General features: G+C 40.6%; 1 protein-coding gene, 1 long non-coding RNA gene and 3 other non-coding genes across 5 annotated transcripts; 1 reads left to right on the top strand and 4 right to left on the bottom strand.

Annotated features, from left to right (window-relative positions):
* The first annotated feature begins 9,374 nt into the window (after window positions 1-9,374).
* On the top strand, window positions 9,375-13,810 carry HEBP2 (heme binding protein 2). The gene is made up of 5 exons (XM_061452102.1): window positions 9,375-9,488; window positions 11,979-12,063; window positions 12,420-12,555; window positions 12,793-12,958; window positions 13,627-13,810. The coding sequence occupies exons 2-5, from the start codon at window positions 11,989-11,991 to the stop codon at window positions 13,799-13,801; spliced, it is 552 nt and encodes a 183-aa protein (XP_061308086.1). The 5' UTR covers window positions 9,375-9,488; window positions 11,979-11,988; the 3' UTR covers window positions 13,802-13,810.
* Window positions 13,811-14,577: 767 nt separating this feature from the next.
* Window positions 14,578-16,569, bottom strand: LOC133268664 (uncharacterized). The gene is made up of 2 exons (XR_009743136.1): window positions 16,060-16,569; window positions 14,578-15,129 (listed from the first exon to the last, which is right to left on the bottom strand). It is a non-coding gene; the product is annotated as an uncharacterized LOC133268664 (long non-coding RNA).
* On the bottom strand, window positions 14,754-14,829 carry LOC133269096 (small nucleolar RNA SNORD81). Its single transcript, XR_009743303.1, has one exon. It is a non-coding gene; the product is annotated as a small nucleolar RNA SNORD81 (small nucleolar RNA).
* Window positions 14,972-15,047, bottom strand: LOC133269105 (small nucleolar RNA SNORD47). The gene has a single exon (XR_009743312.1). It is a non-coding gene; the product is annotated as a small nucleolar RNA SNORD47 (small nucleolar RNA).
* Window positions 16,177-16,255, bottom strand: LOC133269097 (small nucleolar RNA SNORD79). Its single transcript, XR_009743304.1, has one exon. It is a non-coding gene; the product is annotated as a small nucleolar RNA SNORD79 (small nucleolar RNA).
* Window positions 16,570-16,575: the final 6 nt, after the last annotated feature.

The raw sequence follows: 16,575 nt of genomic DNA, 5'->3' as shown, positions 1-16,575 counted from the left end.
ATGTGGTTTTACTAGATGTGTACCACATGCCGGGCAGAGTCTGGGGGCCATGGCAGAAAGGCAGCTATGCACAGCACAGTCCTCCACCCCACCAGGACCACAGCTGGTCTGGAATTCAAATCTTCTTGCAGTAGCTGTGACCAGCAGACCACCAGCATCTCTTAAGACAAGGTAGTGCCCTGCACTGATTTGTGGCTGACATTTAACTCAGAAGAAAAGAGTCTACGAAAGGCCACATAGACTGCATATAGACTGAACACCAAAAAGGTATCAGTAGGTCTTTTCTGAATACACACAATGACTGTAGCTTGCAGCTCTCCTGTGGGCTTGAACTGCTGCCTGAGGAAAATTATTTGGGTTTTCTACAGCCATTCATATACCAGGTTCAATAAAACATTATGCCTTGAGTGTGCACTTTAAGATATTCCATTAGAGCACAGTTTGAGTCTCCAGTGCCTGCAGTAGAGAGAACAATCTGGTGTTGTGTGCTCTGGGATCACATTTTTCATGTACTCAGCATAATAAACTCAGGAGTTTGGGTTTGTGGTAATCCTCCTCCACTTCAAAATATGCTCACTGTGGGCTATTCACACACAGAGATCACTCTCTCTGGGGTCTGGCTTTATTAAAAGGCTCTTACAAAGCACATGTATTTTTCTTTTCTCTGAGGCTCATCTCATTCTTCCAGAAATCCTGTATTCTCAGTGCTCTTTCCATTACTATGGTTAATTTTTCTGCAGGCTAAACAGCCCCAGCTCTCTCAGTCTCTCCTTGTTATATAGATTCTTCAATCCCATGATCATCTTTGAGGCTGCTCACTGGACTCACTCTAGTAAGCCCGTGTCTTCCCTCTACTGGGGAGCCCAATGCTCCAGATGCATCCCACCAGTGTTGAGCAGAGCGGAAAGATGACCTTCCTCGACCTGTTGGCAACTCTCTTCCTAATGCAGGATACTGCAGGGCACATGTTCTGCTTGTCCACCAGGATCCCCAGATCCTCTTCAGCCCAGCTGCTTTCCAGCTGGGTGGCCCCCAGTCTCTGCTTGTGCCTGGCCTTATTCCTCCCCTGCTGCAGGACATTGCACTTCCCCTTGTTGAAGATCATGAGGTCCCTGTCAGCCCATTGCTCCAGCCTGTCAAGGTCTCTCTGCTGAGGGTGTTCTCTGCTCCATCATTAGGTCATTAATGAAAAGGCTAGGCAGTACTGGCCCCAAAAGAGCAGCGTTATTTCAGGAAGTTCAGAGATAATTCTGCAGTGCTCTGCAGAGCCATTCAGAGAGAGTTCAAATTTTCTGAGTATCTTAAGAGAGTTTTAGAGCAGCTTCATGCTGTTGACAGCATGAGAAAAGTTTTACAGTAGCTTGAAGTGGTTTACAGCTGCTTAGAACAGTTTGTAGGAGTTACAGATGGTACACTAGAGAGTTAAAGGCATTTGAGATATATTTAGAGACAAATTAGTACTGTTAGTAGCAGCATAGAGGAGGTGTAGATCAATTTAGTGGTGCTCTGAGGTTTTTAGAAGAGCTTTAGAAAAGGTAAAAGAGTTTTACAGTTCTTCAGAGTGCTTTACAGGAGTTTTGGCACATTTCATAGGACTTTAGAGTTGCTTAGAACTGTTAATAGGCCGTTTAGAGAAGTTAGATCAATTTAGAGCAGTGTGGAGCTGCTTAGTGCTGTTTAGTCTTAGAGGACTTTAAAGAAGTTTCAGCAGCTGTTTCTCTGAACAGGACTTTGAGAACTACAGGAAGGAGTTCTAGAGCAGTTGCAAGGAGACTGAGCAGGGTTTGAGATCTTTTGAAGCATTTTATTGCTACTCAGACAGGTTGTAGAACAGTATAGTGCATTTTATTCTTTTAAAGGAGCTTTTTAAAGGAGTTCAGATAGGTTTAGTGGCACCCTAAGTGTTTTAGAATCAAATTATTTATAAAGGTGTAATTTATGGGGTTTAATAATAGCTCTTTAAGAGCTCATCAGGGGCATTTTGTAGCTGTCTGGTAGTATTTTAGAGAGGTTTAGAGCACTCAAAGTATATTCAAGCAGTTCTAGCGATCCTGAGAGGAATTTAAGAAGACCACAGGAAATCCAAGGATCAATAGAGAGATGTTCTAGATAAGATCAGATGAGTCTGAAAGCTCCTTAGAGGAAGTTTAGAAATATGTTCGTGCCGTTAAGAGGACCCTAGCACTCTTTAAAGTGTATTACAGCTTTTCAGAACTGTTTTTTATGTGCTTTTGAGGAGTTCTGGAGGAATTTGGAGTTATTTGTGAATTCTCCAGAGCTCTTTACAGGAAGTTTAAAGGCATTTTAAAGGTGGTAATAAATCCTTAGGGATGTTTAGAGCCATTTAGTGGCAGTTTAGAGCTGATTAGAAGAGTTTTAGAGACCTCTTGGACTCATGTAAATTACATGTGGTTTGAGGCAACTGCCTCACAGTAGCAATACAGAGGTCCTTACAGCTCTTTGGAGCTGATTAAAGGACTTATAGGGCAATTTAGAATAGACATGCAGTGGTTTAGAGCTGCCTAGAGGGAGTACAAGAAATTTTAGGGTTGCCCCAGCCCATCACCTCCCCAGTTCAGTGCTGGTTCAGGGTTAGGACTGTCTTTCCATATCTCTTGAAACCACCATCAATGTTTCCAAGTGTCCTCACTACATCTGGCCCTCTCCCCCAGTCCTTGGGTGAGGTTTTGTGTTCCAGGGCAGTCTTTGCTTACCTTTGGAAGGAATGCAATGAGGATAAAGATGGTAAAGATTCTAAAACTCTCTGATATTTACACTGATAAGTCCCTATGTAATTACCAGAAGGAAAAAGAACTGTGCTTTAACCAAAACCAATACACAAATTATTCCATAGAGTTCTGAAGGACAGCAGTACTACGTAATACAGTAGCTAATTATTAACTCTTCATTCCTCCTACAGTCATCAGCAAGTGAATACCTGCACATCCCCTTACGCTAATGTCCTGAGTGCTAGCATGCCACATGCAATCAGCAGTGCAATGACATGTGAGTTCACTTTTAAAGATAAGAGAAAAAAGAAATGAGTTTATCGTTGCTATTTAAAATACTTTCTCTCCTTTTTACTCATTTCATGTGCACGTTTAATGCCAGATATATCCTTCCAATGGAAAAAAAAAACCCAAACAAACCACAGTTTAGGAAGGCTTAAATGACTGTGGAAATTTATATTCAGGAGATTCTGAGTACATGAAGTCACATTCACTCCAAAATCTGCATTGTAAATTTTGGGCAAGGCAGAGGAAGACTTTAGACTGCAGCTGCAGTATCCTGTGCAGTAACCGGAAAAGCGCCTTCTACTTACCAGTGAAATAAGCACTAAAGTGTCAGTGGTGCCAAAGATCAGAGGATAATAACACCAGTGAAAAGAGGAACAAAAATCAGTAGCTATTTTTCCAAAACAAGTACGTATAGGAATACAAATACAGTTTTATACAATTACACAATTTTTCTGTAAGGAAAATAAATATGAATGTCAAAAGCTTAACTAAATAACTCTGTAAGGTTGTCATGGTTTAACCCCAGCCAGCAACTAAGCACCAGGCAATCTCACTCACTACCCCCTGGTGAGATGGGGGAGAGAATAAAAGTGAGAAAATTCACGGGTTGAGATAAAGACAGTTTAATAAGTAATGCAAAAGGCACACATGCAAGCACAGCAAAACAATGGATTGATTCACAACTTCCCATCAGCAGGCAGGTGTTCAGCCATCTCCAGTGAAGGAGAGCTACATCACATGTAATGGTTACTTGGGAAGACAAATGCCATTGCTCCAAACATCTCCTTTTACCTTCTTCCCCAGCTTTATACACTGAGCATGGCATCCTACAGTATGGGATCTCCCTTGGGTCAGTTAGGGTCAGCTGACCCAGCTGTGTCCCCTCCCAAATCCTTGTGCACCCCCAGACTACTTGCTGGTGGGGTGGGGTAAGAAGCAGAAAAGGCCTTGACTCTGTGCAACCACTGCTCAACAATACTAAAGCATCCCTGTGTTATCAGTGCTGTTTCCAGCACAAATCCAAAACATCTCCCTATAGCACTTACTATGAAGAAAATTAACTCTACTCCAGCCAAAAACAAAGGTAATTTCAAATAGGGAAAAACACTTTTTTTGTTGCCACGTGCCAAAATAGTGGACTCAAGTATCTATTAAGAACTCCATCAGTTACATTATTAAAATAACTGATTTGCTGAGGTAACTTAACTACTAAAGCCAAAAGGCCCTGCAAGTTTCCACCAGACTTTGTTTTTGCTGTGTTAACACTTCCAACAATTTCTACACTGACTACAATTTACCACCATCATCCTTTACTTCTACTTTCCCCAAATCACATTTCTCACTATGTATACACAATTCTAACATCTGTACTATCCCATTTATCAAATTATCATGAGTGCAGTTTCTGCCAGCCATAAATAAACTTATCCAGATATAATTTTACTTCAAAGACAGACCCAAGAACAAATACGAAGTATCCAAGCCTGAATGATGGCAGAAATTAAAAAAGAAAACACCTGTGAAAGTGGTGAAGTTCTGTTAAATACTGTCTTGGCTAGCTGGTATTCAAAATACACCAACTGAGAAGCTGACGTGATGTCATTATATGTAGAGCATCTACCTAATTTTCTCTGTCCTAAGTCTAAAGGTGCAAAAGTCAAAAGTAATACTGGCCTCTCAGATTTTAGATTTGAGCTTGAAACATTATTGTGTGGGGCAATACAGCGGAAGAAGTCTTTGAGAAAGGGAGGAAAATAATCCAAGCCGAAAGTCAAAACACTGCACTGCACCAGCTACCAAGAAGGAGAAAAATGCTTGCTACTGCTGAACCCAGGACAGCTGGCTATCAGTTCTGCCGGGAAGCTTGCCAGTTTAACTCTTTTAGAACTGAGCATAACCTAGAGGATTTTCCTAATTTAGGATTTTCTTAACTGACCTACACAGACATTCAGACTGGTGTGTCTGCTGCATAAAAGATGTTTAACATGCAAAGATATTAATATTTTAGATGTTAATGTGCTTAGATGCTTCATCTTCCCATTAGCAGTCAAGTAATAGGTACTAGACTATATTCAAATGTAAGGGTTTAGAAATAGAAGGAATAATCACTGTACACTGAACCCATTAGTGAGCTAAAGTCATTGGCAACGAGATATTTTGAGGGACTTTTGTATTAAAGTAAAACTCACCTCTGAACACAACCAACAGTGCCACCTGCTGCAGAACCGGCTCATCTTGAAAAATGAGAAAGACCAGGTTCTTAAACTCTGGGGGCCTTACATGCATGATGTAAATAACAAAAATGCCCTCCAAAACCCACACCCACTACCAAAATCCCCACTGTTACGAAATATGAGAAGTTTTGATATGATCCATACTCATGCAAGTAAGATCAGGAAGAAGCTTAGGAAACAAACCCTCAACTAGGATAACATAGATTTGTGCTTAGGGGTTAGCTGGATTGACAGGCCACAAAGAGAATACTTTCCTACAGCCATGCATCACCAATGCCTGTGTGCTGACAAATATGTTCACAAAGAGATTGCTAGGGCTTCACATTCATATTACCCAGCTGTGCTTCACACTACCCAGTATGTATAACAGTGGTCCTCAACTCATCCTGCTGGAAAGCTATTACAATAGAGACACCCATAGCAAGAAGCTCACCAGTTCAGTTTCAGTTAACTTTTCATGTCTTTTGGGGAAAAGTGGAAAATATTATTTTAGGAGAACATTTTCTTTAAGATATTGATCCTTATGCTCTGGCTTTGTTTTCATCATCTCTGCACATGTTCTCAGGTCCCTGGCACTCCATAGGAAAACCCTGGGATCTCTAGAGCAATTTCTCCATACCTTTTCCAGACTCATGGGGCTATTCTCATAATTTCATAATAATCCTTCAGCAGAGGCAGGAGTTCAGCCCAGGCCCTGGGCAGAAGGGTGACCCTATGCAGCAAATAGACAGACAAGAGAAAGATGAGAATGAGAGGGAAAGAGGGAGGCAGAAAAGGAGGGAGGGAAGAGGAGAAAGGGAAGAAGGGGGTCAAAGCAAGTGAAGAAAAAGAGAAGGAAAAAGTTTCCTTAAAAGTCTAGGAAGGTTGATCAAATAAAGAAAATGCGAAGCCACTGTGCTCCTGCCCACAAAGGGCAGAGGGTATCTGCCCAAGGGACTGCTGGAAGACACAGGTATAAAAATTACTTTTGCTGAAACTGATTCTGAACTCCTACCTTCATCTGGAGAGGCTGTCTAGGCAGGTGAGACTCTCTGCTGCTGACACTTCTGTTGTGTAGTTGTTATCTATTTCGTTTCTCTGTACTGCTAGAAAGCATTATTTGTGATATGGATTGTTGGTGACTTCAAATACTGGGCTTTCCTACTGATAACAAACAATCAGTTCTCCTTAAGGCTGTTATTTTGAGCCCTCTCTTTGAATAATGTTCTCAAATGATTGATGCCTGGCTCTTTCCTCTTCAGAGTTGTGTTTGCAGAGGTGGTGTATTCTCTCTCACCTTCAATATCTATAAAATGGAATTTGCTAGAAGCCTTCTCTTTCTTTAGAGCAAGGAGATAGAAGGCTTCTTTTGGGAGATGAATATGTAGGAAATCACTGTTCATCTAACAACATATAAAGGCGCTTTTGCTGCCCTGGACTATTATTTACAGTAACATCACATGCTCAACATCTTTCTTGTGAAGTGAGGGTTTCTGCATCATCTGATAAGTGAATGTTTGTAAAAGCAAATGCCATTTATATGTGAAGAGTCTCAGCTCTTTTAAATGAAGATAATTATCAAACACAAGGCTAACTGATGTTCTGACAGGCTTAGGCAGAAATTTAAAACTGGAGCATTCAGGTTGAAACCACTTGTTAGAACAACTCACGAGTGGCCAGACTGGAGATAGATGCATCCCTCACTCACATTTTTTTCATACTACACCACAAACTTGTCAGTTACAAGAACATGACTCAAAGTTATCATTAACCATACTGCAACAAAAATTTTTTTCCCATGCTTATCCAATTCTGACACAATCAGGTCAGTGGAAAAGGTTCATCTTTTCTGTGCAAGTATTCTATGCTTGCCTATAGGGATACAGGAACTTACAAGAAGATTGCATTGATTTGACAGCAGCTGTTGTCTTGTTGCCGCAGAGCAGACGTAAGCATTTTTCCTATGTAGCATGCTGCTTAAGGTCTTGTCTGGGCTTGTTATAGATAGGGTCTATAAAGTAAACAAATGGAAGTCACAGGTGATCATATCACAGGCTTGTCCTTATACTTATCCAATGGAAGCTGTTAGTCTGAAAAGCCATTACTGCAATACAAGTTTACCACAGTGTTCTGTGCAGAAGTGCCTGCTGAAAACAGTAAAGCCACAAACCATATGCTTTGATGTGCTTGTGCTCTCACTTCTATTCCCTGAGTTTAAAGTAACAGTACAGAAAAACACTGCTTTGTCAGCTATTCTAGAAAATACCAGCCAAGTCCCAGACATGTATTTATGACATTAAATACAAATGTCACAGGATACCTTTGAGACCTAATTATTGCTGTATGCTGTTGAACTTCCCTGTCATATGTCCTGCAAACTACTGGGACCTCAAGGTTCTAAAACAGTTCTTCCATGTTATTTTCCTGTGTAAAGGGCAAGGGGTACAGATTTAGCAGTCTCAGAGTTTCCTCTGTTTGGAGGTACCAGTGAGACTGTGTGTCAGCTTTCATCACAATCCCTTCCGCATCCCCCTAATTATGTACAGATTAGGTATGTATGTTATGTACAGAATTCATGTCCTCATGCCTGCTCTACTGTCTTTTTCAACTGTTGACACGTTCTCTCAATGTATATGGGAAAAACAAGAATGTTGGAAAACAAGCCCTGAGGAAAACACTGATGATTGTTCTCCAGCCTCAGGCTGCTCCACCAGAACAGTTAGCTCTTTGTCAGGGACATCAGCTGGACACATACAAACTGACTGGGGATTTGTTCTGGGCCTCTCTGCTTCTGAAACAAAACAATCCACAGGGGTTTGTGTTTATCTACAGATTAATTGCCCGCCTTTCATGGCAGTACTCCTCTGTGCTCATGATCAGGGTAGATTTGTTGAGATTTGCCAAACTTTTGTGGCTGTGTGTACTATTTTACTTGACCTTCTCTATGCTGGAGAAAATAATTACTAGCACACACGCTGATAGGAGTGTTAAGAGTAATATAACAGCTAACCTTACACAAGCACATGCCTTTGCATGCTTGTTAGGTCCCGAGCAAAGACCATGAAGTAGCAGCTTCTGCTTCTGAAGAATGCCCTGCTGGTTTTCCTGATTGACCCAAGCAGAAGACAGGTAAAATTGAGAGAAAGTTTACTCTATAAAGTAAGAGTACAAAGCATGCAGAGAACTGATTCTGCAGTTCAGGCCTTAACATGTTCTAATAGGCTCCATTAGTAAACCACTCTTTACACCACCCCACTTTGGTGGCATTAGAGATGTGTGGTTTTAAAGATAAATCTGGATTATTTGCCATGTTTTGTTTTTTTTTTTTTTATTTCCCCTTTCAGAATAGGAGTGTATCACACAGCATCCTGATGAAGTTCTCTGCAAGCAAAATGTGTTTCCTGTTAAAAAGTGATTCCCAGCTATTGATTTCAGATGTTCCAGAGAGCTTAGCTGAATTTGGCTGCAAGGGATTTGTACAAACCATGACAAACATGGGAGGTGTTATCAGGACTCAAACTGTGAAATTTAATCTGCCCTATTGTGCTGGTACCTAAGTATGTCTGAAGCTGCAGCTGGTTAAATGAAGAGTCCAGCTTCACTCTGTGTACTACAAGCAGGACAGAATTTCACAATAGCTTTGTATAATCCCTTTGTGCAGATATTCAAGGGCTAGGGGGGCTGATTAGTCTCAAATACCACTCAAAACAGACAGCCATTGTATAACACTGTCTTTTATAACATGCCAGCAGAAGTCTCATGAGGATGGTCTCAGCTTAGTTTGCAGCCAGATTTCTACCTACCATTTTACCCCAGGGGTAAAAAAGAAAAGCTGTCATTCTGTACCATCACTCTCATGTAACCCATGTTTGGGGGGGGAATGTTATTTATGTGAAATTCTTTCTCCTGCAAGCACAAAACGTGCCTCTGCCCCTGACGTAAGTAGGCACAAAGCCATAGAAACCAGGGGAAGTTACACAAGGGTGCAGAACTGTTTATGGGGCCAGTTTACACACTGGACCTAATGTTGCCTCGTGGGCAGTAGGTGGGGCTTTTGGCATTTGCGGGGGAGCTCTCCAATGAGAGCCAGAGAAGGCAAAGGCTACGACTATCTGGTTTTCGTAACAGCATCTCCATCCAGTAGGGCTGAGGCACAAGTAGAGTTTGACAAAACTAAACTATAAACTGAGAAGCAGCATCTTGTACAGCCTCAGAAGGACAGACTGCAATAGCTAGAAGGATAAGGACAGCCTAAAATGTAAGTATATCATCTACTTTCTCCACTTTCTTAATGTAATTAACGGCTTGTAGAATGGCATGTTCTGGCCACGTTTACTTGTAGCATCATTGTAACCTATGAAAATGACTACTATACTTCTTGTCCCTTTGGCCCATGTGTTAACAGCTGCAGAAAAAGCCTTAAACAAACAAACAAACAAACAAGCCTAGAGTACTATTTATACGAATGGATGGAAATCTCAAAACAGCTTTCCTGTACATCTAAAAATTAACTGTAAGTATCTGGAGGATTCTTCTCAGTTTGTCTCTCCACCCCCACCCGCCAAAGCATTGTTTCATGTAATTAAAAAAAATCTTGCATGCAGTCATCAACTGTACTGGCCACAAAGTTACACAAGATAGAGCTGTGAGAGTTAATGAACCCGTAAGAAAAGATATGTGGGAGAGGGGCTGGAATTGGCAAGTTCAGAGAAAAGGCAGCTTATATAGCAGCTACTACAACAGCATGTGTTGAAACAGAGAAATGTTTATTTTTCTGTTTTGTAACATACACTCAGGGAGCACATGAAGAGGAGCAACGTGTTTTCTATCAAGTTCTAGCAAGGAGAAAGTGAAATGCCAGCAAAGCAGCATCTTTGCTTTAGAAATGGCAATGGATAAAAAATTACTATAGGGAGTTTTAGTATAACTGTTCGTATTTGCTTCTATTAAAATTACAGGATTCCTGCTTTATTGACTCCTAAATACTATTGACAAAAACTGTATTAGAGTACAACTGTCCAGCTTGGTTGGGACTATACAGCAGTCCCTGGTGAGCAGTCATCCTGGTAAAGGCTGCTGAAAATGTATCTTCAGGCTGGGACAAGGAGGAGGACAGTGCCTGCTTTTAACTGCTGTTATCGCTGTCCTGCTATGTGGTTCTCCCACCTTCCTTTGCTTTCAAGTGACAACTGAAAAAGCTCAACACTGAGTGCTCTGTGCACTACTTATTTTAAGGATTGTAAGTGAACTCAGTGCCTGCAGTTTTTTGGGGGTTTTTGGTGTTTTGTGGTTTGTTATGTTTTTTATAAAAGCTTTTCAACCTCATAGATCCCAAAGAGAAAACTTCTTGTAGCTACCTCTAGAGTGCAGGAGGGGATTAACAGTATTCATCAGCAGTCTGCATGGCCTAAGAAAATATAGACAGGTAAGAAAGTAGTCAGGTAGCACAAGGCAGTTCTTGATTTTACAAAAGCCATGGTCTTATAGTCACAAACCATCATTTTAAAAGATGGCATACCTTAAAGACATTAAAAATTATTATTACAAATTATGAATGGTCCATTGTTCATATTTATGATACCACTGCAACACAAAACATTGCTGTGCACCTCAAAAACAGACCTTGTCTTAGTTGGCAGACCTAGGTAACATAATTTCCTCTCGCTGCTCAGAGACATACTGTACTCTTTAACACTGCAGGTGGGACATGCTGTTAACGGCATCAGTGCACCTGTACTACTAAAAGCCCATGAAAAAAAGTAGAGCCATGAGTGACAGAGCAGTGGCTTCTTGATGAATGGGCAGCTATAAGCAGTTGAGGCAGAGAAATAAAAAATAATTCCAAAGTTTGCTCTGTTACCCAAGAAAATGTACAATTAAGTCTAGACTCTTAGATGACAATGTACTACAAGCTAAGAATCAAGATACCTGCTCAATGAATTACATACTTCTTTGCAACATGAAGTACAAAGGACATTGTAATGCAATACAAAGCAGACTTTCTCATGTCTTTCTCATGTAGGTTGTGCAGTATAATCTGCCTGGTGACGGCAAAAATCATAAATGAAGGCTGCTAAAACCTCAAGACTTTTAACCAGACGTGGTTATTTCAACAGTGATTTTGATGATTTCCACTTGCTTTGTTTTGGAAGTGAAAGAAAGTTCACTGTTTACATGTTTCTGGTTTTTCCTTCCATGTGAAGGCTACCTAGCCTTCACATGCTACTTTATTTATATACATTTATTTATATTCATAAATCCAGAAAATCTCATCTATTGATAGGAATCTAAGGCTAAAGGCCTTCAGAAAAGCATCAGATATGAGAAACCCAATAAATTTATGAGCAGTCAATATCAGAGTACACATCAACACCAATGCCTTTTCCCCAGAAGCAAATCGGCTGAACTCTTCAAATCCGTCTTACAGATTTCCAAAAAACTGCCACTTGCAGACTCTCAACTCTCTTTTGCAGCCAGGAAAAGCCTCCACTTCATAGAGAAGCGAAGGCAGCATATCCTGAAAGATGAACAGACTCCCACATCAGTGTAACTTCTTGGTCCTGCTTCCTTCAGGGCTAAAAGAATTTCATCCCTTCTTGTGGAAACATTGGGGATAAGCATTAGAATTCAAGCCTTTCATTATTCCAGAGAAAATCAAAGTATCAGGCAAAAAAACCTAGTGCTTTCTTCTGCCCCATTTATACTGTATTGATTGAAGAGAGGCCAATGAACTGCATCTGCCTTTCAGCTCTGGCAAGATGATCAAATCCTTCAAGCAAACCTTCCTGTCCCTGGATCTGCAGTCCCCTCGGTGGAGCTCAACAGAGACAACGGTAATTACTAAAGCCCAGGGGAACAGAGACCTCTAGTCAGAGTACAGCAAGGCTAAGGTGGATTTGGGATTGTCTGATGACCATAGGGGACCTGGGAAAATTAGACACTGTTCACACCTAATTACAAATAGGGAGAGGTACACCTATTTATAAGCTCTGAGAAGCTCAGCCTAAGGCAAAGAATGGTTTTGCAATAGAAGCATCAGTTTGACACTAGGGGTACACCTAGAGACTGCAGCAAAGAGGTTGCTCAGTGTTCTCATTAAATAGTATTTTTATGCTGATTTGGAAAAAGTAGCTATTATGTCATCTTCAATACTCATCTCATGGTTACTGTGACTTTTACTACCTTTCAGGCAAAGGATTATGAACTGCGTCAGTACGAGACAGCAAAGTGGGTCAGCACAGTCATTAGGGGAGAAACCCAGAAGGAGGCAATGCGTCAGGGCTTCTGGAAACTCTTCCACTACATCCAAGGGAAGAATGAGAAAGGTACTATCTACTGGTTTTGAAATGAGAGAAACACAAAGGGGAGATGAAGCTGCATAGCATAAAACAGTAGATGAGCTGTGAGACACAGCAGGTTCCCCTTTGTGGTCTAACTCATGACTCCATTGGGCCATTATACCTGTCAGACTGCTTTAGTATCTACTTTTAGGATAAGCCTGCATCACCCTTTAAAACAGTCGCCCTTGCTTGCAACTTAAAACTTTTCATCCTCTCCACTAGAAATGAAGATTGACATGACTGTGCCTGTGACATGCCTCATAAAATCTGGCTGTGCAGACTTCAAGGTCTCTTTCTTTGTTCCATTTGAACACCAGGACTCCCCACCACAGCCCACTGACTCCGATGTTTTTGTTGAAGAGAGGAAGGCAGCAGCCATCTTTGTCCGGTAAGCAGCACCAGCACAGCTCATAAATGAAGGCAGCTATAGAAAGGGGCTCATTAAGAATCTAAACTACTCTTTAAGAGTTTATTTCTAACCATGCGTATACTCCTGCTGTTGAAAGCCTTGAACAGGAGAATCTGAGCATTTGGAAATCTTTCTTAAGCTTGGGTGTCCCAAGAACAAAGAAATTACTAAGCTTCAAAACATCCATTTCTCAGTACTTACCCATACTGCATGGAATGGGTTTTATAGAAATGCAGCCTACAGAATCCTCTTGGACATATTCTGAGCTACAGGACAACTAAATCACTCTTCCAGACCTTTTTACCTGTAGTTCCAGACCCCCACAAAACCTGCCCAGCAGTTCATTACAGAAAATGCAAGTTACACTTGCTCTCCCTCCATGTAATAAAGCCACAGGCAACAGCCTTTGTCAGCGAATACTCTCTGAAGTGCAACCAACTTATTTTGGGACGTTTATTTTTAATTCTAGAACTTTTAAAATAGCATACACCACCATATGCTCCCTGACAGCTAGCTCCACATAGTTTACCTAGTAACTACAAACTGCATCAGAAGTGCTCAAACACTGCATGCAGTTTCCATCTGTGAAAATAAAAAGCAGGGACTTCAACTCCTAACAGAAACTCTCTCCCTTTCACTCTAACCAGGTCCTTTGGTGGATTTGCCTCCCCAGAAAAATATGCTGAGGAAGCTGAAGTCTTGGCCAGAATCTTAAAAAACAGAGGCCAACCATTCCACGAAGACTTCTTCTATACTGCGGGCTATGACAGCCCCTTCAAGCTCTTTAACAGGCATAATGAAGTGTGGTATTTTAAAAAGTAATCCAAGGGGTGGGGGGAGAAATCAAGAGGCTACTAATAATCTCTGGATGTAAAAAAACCACCTTATTAATGGCTTTTGCTTTAGTGCAGAAGAGATTTAATTTCCACCTGAACACAAGATCATGCCTAATTGTTTGCAGGATGAAATACTATTCTTGCTAAAGATACCAGCTTTCTACAAGATGCCACTTGAATTGAGGTAGATTGTAGGGAGTGGGAGATACGACAAACCTGTTCTTATTGAAAGTTTCTAGGGAGCACCAGTAATCTGAAAGTATTCCTGCAGAACAGCTTGGATGTTTAGTTCTACTTCTCATTAGAAGTACTATAGCATTAGCTCACATTACAGAGAATGAGCTTTTCATAGAGCTGACTCTTCTCGTATTGGTATCACTCCGAACACAGCAGAAATATGGGGGAAGTTAAATGATTTTTTTTCGGAGAAAAACCTCCTATTAATGAGCTCTGGGAAGCAGCAATACCTTAGCAGGCCTCAGGGCCTCACAAGCAGTGACTTTAAAATTTTTCAGAACAAATACACAGTGTTTAGTTATCACAAAACATACCAATTACTACTTCAATTTAGCTTCGTCCAAATCTTCATTTGGTCATGGCAACTGCAGTCTGCACACTAGCAGTATCTGACACTTATGACCCTTGCAGGACTAGCATTCAAAGTAGTTTAGACCCTGCTCTAAAGCATTTGAAGCTTTTATAAGGTAGCCAAGAGGTGTTTTACAGGAAGCTGTTCATCAGAAAACAGTTCACAACAATGGGTAGAGTTTACAGGTTTTTATTGGTACCAATCAGTATCAGTGAAACATAACTGGTGTGGTAAAAGAACTCTTTTAGTGCTGTTCATGCAAGTGCAATGCATTATTCTGCAGTCTCCCACCTATTAAGACAGACAGAAGAACCATTATAAGACATCAGAGCAGCACAATAAACTTGCTTGGAACAATTCAGACCTTAGATTTTCATCTCTATTCAGTGAGAGAGTTCAAGCTAAGGTTATCATCATTCATTCCAGCAAATAAATTTCATCAGTACTAGCTATACTCACCTTCAGTTCTTCATAGAGTAATTTCAAAGTTGCCTTCTCACCTAGAGTAAGAAACTACAGTTAAATCTTGCAGTAGCACAACCCTAAAAACCTCCACAGCAACTTTGTAACCTCAGAGAAAAGTGGAACGGAAAGTGTAATATCACAGTAATTCATTTGGCAGAATCAAATTTCATCAATGGCTACAAATAACCCCATAATTTTTTAACAGAATCCATCTGCTGTGTGGTCTTACCCAATGAGGCTGCAGACGGCACAGTCCTTTCCTGAGAAAGAAACAAGTTGTTTCAGAATAACAGACATCACTATATAAAAGGCTGACTACCTATGAAGTTCTACTCTAACTTTACTTCGGAGTAAGTGTCAGGTGCACTTCAGGTGGCAACTGACAAGAAATTCCAATTTGTAACACCCAAATAGGATATACAAAGCTTACAAATCCTAACTGAAAATACAGAATTATTATTGTAAGAACTGGGTGAAAGTACAAAGCTACCTGCTTGTGATACTCTCTCCCCATAGTTACATTCACTGAGTTTTGATATTTAAAATAAAAGTCTCATAGAAATTACCTTGAAAACCTATCCTTAAAATTTAGAGCCAGTCTGTTGGAGGAAGCACATTTGTACAGCAATTACCTAGAACTTGATTCTATTTGCATAGTGCCAACATTAGCTGACAACCACAGCATATACGTTGGATGTTTGGTTTTTTGTTGTTTTTTAAGAGTGCAGCCACATAAATATGAATTGTTAGGAGCTATTTTTTGCTACTCTGTATTCTGCTGCACTACACTATCAACACTTCACTGGCTAAGTAGTCTACACTGATTCAGCTCCTTTACTATTTCCAATGTGTAGGCATCCAGTATTAAACTCCCAGTTTTTAGTCATTGAAGCCACACCTTTTCCTGTAAGAACTACAAAAAGTTTATTACTGACTACAGCTCAGGAATTGTCTTATCTGCCCAGAAAAACCCTTTCACTTTTAAGTCCAACTCAGACCTACACAGAATTGCATTCTTGCTTCAAGCACATCACATTTATTCCCAGAGTAGCCGAGATAATCAGAATACAACAGGAAGACAAATCCTATCTATTATAGGAGTAATGAATAATTTTAGGCACCACAATCAAGGCACCTAGCAGAAAACCAGCATTACTGTAATTATCAAACCCAACCTACTTGACACTTACCTCAGACATGAGTTAGTCTTGTTTCTCACACGAACTCATGAGCTTCACCCTGTAACAAGTGAAATTCTATTAACACATTCTCCTTGGAAGTGCCTCAAGAATTAGTTTGAATGTGAGTACTGTTTCAGCACAAGAGTCCTCCTCAGCCTCTTTCAGAGAGATTCCCATTGATTAGAATTAATCATCACAAACAGTACATGCTTTGAGAAGCTTCGTATTGTTACTTTTGTTTCTCCTTTGAGGTGGACCAGACCTCAGCATTTCAGACCTTACCCCCAATGGCATCTTTATTCACATCACTACTCCCTGCAAAAGCCCACTAAATTTAACCAGCAAAGTTAAACCAGCAAATAATTGTACTAGCTTTGGTCAGCACAGGCTCTGCACTGCCAGGTTACCACACATTCTTATTCCTAGTAACCCTAGCCCATAGCAGTTACATATTTCAGTGGGGTCCATGCTATTTCTTCTCTGCTGCAAAAAGCAGTAAAGATTTTCAAAGAGTAGAAAAAAGGT

This window comes from Pezoporus flaviventris, unplaced genomic scaffold, assembly GCF_033815535.1.
Source record: "Pezoporus flaviventris isolate CSIRO_AGI_PZ_B2104156 unplaced genomic scaffold, CSIRO_AGI_Pfla_v1 ptg000013l, whole genome shotgun sequence".
Taxonomy (NCBI): domain Eukaryota; kingdom Metazoa; phylum Chordata; class Aves; order Psittaciformes; family Psittacidae; genus Pezoporus; species Pezoporus flaviventris.
The sequence above is the reverse complement of the archived record's forward strand: the minus strand, read 5'-3'. Positions and strand labels throughout refer to the sequence as shown.